The 5,142-nt window shown below is 33.8% G+C and overlaps 1 protein-coding gene across 1 annotated transcript in view; it reads right to left on the reverse strand.

Annotated features, from left to right (window-relative positions):
• LOC106465815 (RNA-binding protein Musashi homolog Rbp6-like) overlaps nt 1-5,142 on the reverse strand; it is a 74,484-nt gene that overhangs the window by 56,718 nt on the left and 12,624 nt on the right. Inside the window, exons 4-5 of the mRNA XM_013926050.2 lie at nt 4,188-4,272; nt 730-771 (exon numbers count right to left, since the gene is read on the reverse strand). Coding sequence (XP_013781504.2) covers nt 730-771; nt 4,188-4,272 — 127 coding nt within the window. The remainder of the gene's footprint in view (nt 1-729; nt 772-4,187; nt 4,273-5,142) is intronic.

Below are 5,142 nucleotides of genomic sequence, written 5' to 3' on the forward strand. Positions count from 1 at the left end.
CATAGCCTGATGTCATCCAAGTAACGAAGCTGCTAAAGCGCGCAGTAGAATGCATAGACTGATGTCATCCCAGTAACGAAGCTGCTAAAGCGGCCAGTAGAATGCATAGACTGATGTCATCCCAGTAACGAAGCTGCTAAAGCGCGCAGTAGAATGCATAGACTGATGTCATCCCAGTAACGAAGCTGCTAAAGCGGCCAGTAGAATGCATAGAGCGGGCAAACAAAAAATCAATTTTTTACGTAAGAAAACTAGAAAATAATTAATAATCGAATTTTTTAAATGAATAAGAATATACAAAAAACAACAACAACAACAAGTGAGTAGATCTTTTTGAACACTCGATACTCTCAACAGACAGCTGCATTGCAGCTACAACTTTATATAATATACTCGTGTTTTTTCTTATTACTCAAACTACTAAGCCTAAGGTTAACCGCTACGTTGTTTGGTCATATGTTATGTCAGCAGTTAGCCAGTTTCTACTCAAATCATAGGCATGTGGACAATATAAGTAAAACAGAATATTTTAAAATTATGAACTTCCCAAGGGATCGATATATGTCGTAAATACCCTCTTGAATTGTTATTTTACGTGTTTACAAATATTTATTACATTGAAATTAAATCATTGCAATTGTTGCATTATGCAATAAAAGTAAGAAGTCGGGTTAAAAATTAAATAAACCATAATCTCTATATAAAAAAACAAGTCATGAATGAACTTACCTTCGGGTGTGCCCGTTTTGGAAAAGCTACCTTTGGATCGACCTACAAAGAAAGAACAGAAATAAGGACAAAGAAGGCGCAGTAGATCACTGGTGACTTTGACTTGACTTAACTTACTTATTTAGAACCACTGTTATATATATATATATATATAAAGTAACTTTATTAGGAATAATATATTTTATGAAGGTGTATTCTTTATGATTGTTAAAAGATTGAATCACGAAATGTAAATAATTATAAATAATGAATTTCATAATCTTAGAAGGATAAGTGATTAAAACTGTTGCAAACAATACCATCCTAAAACTCAAGTAATACAGAATTTTTAATAACACACAGTTCTTCTGGAACCGTGTGGGCATCATGCTCTTTAGAAAAATCCCCACTGTCGCTACCTTAACCACAATGTTATTATAAAGATGTCGTTACCTTAATTACGGTGTTCTTATGAAAGAGTGACTACTTTACTTACATTGTTTTTTTTAGCCATAATTACCTTAGCTACAATATTTATCTTGTTGAGATGTGTTTTATCAATCCTGTTGATTTTCAAGATCTCGTTACCTTAGTTGATGTAGTTTTTATGTACACACACATACATCTTTTTACTCTCAATTTAGCAATAATCTATTCTTCTTTCAGTGAGTAAAATTCCAACTTTTCATATCATCAATTCACCTGTGTTGGCTGATTCTACAGTTCCCATTTGAACATGGAACGAGTCTTTTACGTAATGTGGGATCAACTGTTTTTCAGCCATGATTTTGCTGTCAGGATGCGATTCCTTACATGCCACTTCTGATGCTATCAAGCGAAGTCTACATAATTAGTCTCTAAAGCACTGTTATTGGATCTCTCTCCAAAGTTTTATTGTTAGATCGATAGCCAAAGCGCTATTGTAGGATCGCATTCTAAAGCACTATTTTTGGATCACTCCCTAAAGTACTATTATTGGATCGATATTTATTAAGTACTACTGTAAGATCACTCTAAAGCGCCCCCCAGTGGTACAGCGGTATGTCTACAGACTTAAAACTCTAGAAACCAGGTTTCGATACCCATGGTAGGCAGAGCACAGATAGCCCATTGTGTTGCTTTTTACACAAAACACTCTAAAGCGCTATTGTAGGATGGCTTTCTAAATCACTGTTGTTGGATCACTCTCTAAAATATTTCTTTGGCGCAGTAAAACCTAAAAAGCTGTATAACATTGTGTGTAATATACGAGGGAAAACACACACCAAGAATAACTGTTTAAAAGATTTTAGGCCAATGTTTAGAGAATTTTACTTCTTTCACATTCCTGTGAAACTTACGATCAAGGAAAACTTTTTTTCCTTTTTTATATTTATTCCAAGCTGCTTTTGCAAAACTTATTTTCGAGATTAATAGAAAAACAAAACAGAGACAGATATTTCAAATTACATTTACTTCAGTTGTTTAAACTATTTCAAGCTTCAGATGTATTTGTAAACTAAAGTGAATTATGTTTAAACCTTCTTATTACAAAAAAGTCAATTGTGGCCAAGTGGGCAGTGTGCCGAGCTACGGGTCAAAATGATCAAGGTTCGGGCCGCGATATTGTCGACTAACACTCGCTCCACACTTTCAACTGTAGAGCTTTACAAGTATAACAGTCAATTCATCTATTTGATTAGGAGTAGCCAAATAGGCGGTTAGTGCTGCTGATTACCATCCCTCTGGGTACTAGCCCTGAATCTGAGATGCCTACGTCGGAACCTTTGGGGTGTAATAATCTGGCTTTTAATTCATGTGCTGCGTAAGATGCTATTCAGGTTGAAAATACTAATTACCGAAATAGCTTTTTCTCGAAAGCTACTGCACCTTTTTTTTTTTTTAAAAAAAGTGTTATTTAGCATATTTCGAATCAGGTTGGTTTTGTGAGAAACAAATTCTTAGTCACTACCTGTTATCAAATGTTTGTAATGGTCTGAAACGTTTTACACGTTTTGTTTGTACGTTGATTATATATATTAGTTATTCAGCTCTTATTTTCTCTGTCCTGACCTGGAGAAATGAATGTTTCACACAAAAAACATTTCACAAAAGTGTGGTACAATTTTAGCGCTTCGTGCGTAATATATTGAAATTTTGGTATTGTATAGACAGTATTTTTATTTTTATACGGTTTATTTCAAACAACACCGTAGCCTGCAATATTTTAACGCTATATTGTTTCACGTTGTACCTTTACACAGTATTTAATATAATCAATCATACCAACGTTTTGCGTCACTAATGGCTTTAGGCTTGTAATGTACATTCTTTAATTGCAGGCCTCTACCGATAGGGTGTCTTTGTTTGTCTTTAAGCGCATGCATACAAACCCTAATTTTAGCGCTATTAACCCTCGGACTTACTGCTGAGTAACCGGGAGGGGGGGGGGGCGGCTCGAGTATGTTGCTGTTGTGTAATGGCAGATGAGTATCATTTTAAACTGACTTTTTTACAGCATGTTATGAACGAGGTGAAGCGGGGGATAGAACCCCATTGGAGAGTTCTACCGTCAACTGAGATACAGTCTTTTAAAATTTTAAATTCTCCACATTGTGACTCACACTGAGGTGAATTTGTATTTGTTAATTTTTTGTTCCTTGAAACTCAATGACCAACCTATACTTCTCCCAATTAAAGAATCCTAAAAACGCCACTAGTGATGATTCAATAAATACTTATAGTTTAGAATGTAATCCTGCTAAATCTAATATTGATGGATCATTATGTCAGTCAGTATTGTATGTGTACCAATTTTTCAAGTTAAGAAAATAATTACTAAACTTCATCTGTTAACATAGTTGTAAGGGAAAAAAAGACGTTTTTATGTACTGTGATTATTTTAAGAACTACCTTATTCTAATGAAAAGTACAGGGTAGCTAGAAATAAATAGTACACTCGAAGCTTATCATGCTAATGAGTTTAAAAAATCATATGTAAATTTTGATTCGTTCAAAATCTGCTCTATGTATGTTTATTTCATATTTCTTAATTTATAAGACACAAAATCAAGAGAAAAAGAAGCTATGATATAATGTTTTAATAAACGATATTTACATAATTTCTGCATACTCTCTCCGGATCTCACAGATATCTGGAAGCTGTTTAGAATTTTTCGTTAATCTAAAGGCGGAAAATATAATTAATTTTTAAGACTGCTTCGAATGATATTTGTATTAATTAATGAAGCACACTACCCCATTCCAAGTGTTAGACTCAATAACGTTTTTTTCTGTTACCTTCCTACACTAAAATCCCCCCACCCCCAAATCCGGCACATTATTTTCTAGAGATTATATTCAGTATATCTATCAATCCATACTATTTAACACGTGTGCGGTACGAAGTTGCAGGGGGCACTCATCAATCATGCTCACAAACTTGCCTTGGATACAATCTAAACTTTCAATAAAATCGGAAATGTTCAAACAGCTCTCACCTTCTTGCCGTCTAACTCGTGTGGACCATTGGATAACACTTTATCTACGGAGTTTGGGTCAGCAAAAGTGATAAACCCAAAACCACTGAAAAGCAAAATAAAATATTAATCGCATTCGGCTATATCACACACACACACGCACATATATATAATAAATATTAATTTATACATCTCCTCTCAACAGAAAGATGAAAAACAAGAATAACAATACAGAACAGTTGCACTTTATAGTTTGTCTTGAGGTACACTTTTCTACTATAATAATTGCTCCTCAACCTTTCATAAAAAGAAAGACATAAAAGACACAACCAAGTCAAGGATAGTGTTATAGGTGGCGATTTACAATTTCAGACAGTAAAATCTAAACATGGAAACTACATGCGCATAATTTGCCTGAAATCTATACATTAGGAACAATACACGTTATAATATCCTTGAAATCTATAAATTAGAAACAACACGCGTTCTAATATTTTTAGACTTCAAGACAGAGGGACACAAAGAAGCATATCTTCATGGTTTATATACATAGATAGACATATCGATAGGAAAGTATAAACAAATAAGTAAATTAGACGGGTGTTTAGACACAAAGAAAGAATGTTATGCAAATACAGTGTGACGGATTTATTATTATATATTCATTTTAATATCGATGTTGGCTTGAATTAAATTTATATTTACAAGTGTACATAACTTGCACTGTTAAATATGTATTGCGAAACTCCCGCCTATTGTCTAAAGTTGTAGAAGATTCTCGAGTGTAAAAATCAACAATATATGTATGTACGTAAACGCTTAGTGTAGCTTTCTATTGTTACGTAATCTGAATTTTCAAGAAACTCGCCACACGCCTATAAATATAACCAACGCGACGCGCCAAAAAAGTAGTATATATTATTAGTTTGCTATAGTCATTGTGCTATAAACTTCGGAAACTATAATTGTGATTGTT

Source organism: Limulus polyphemus, unplaced genomic scaffold (assembly GCF_000517525.1).
Source record: "Limulus polyphemus unplaced genomic scaffold, Limulus_polyphemus-2.1.2 Scaffold2059, whole genome shotgun sequence".
Taxonomy (NCBI): Eukaryota; Metazoa; Arthropoda; class Merostomata; order Xiphosura; family Limulidae; genus Limulus; species Limulus polyphemus.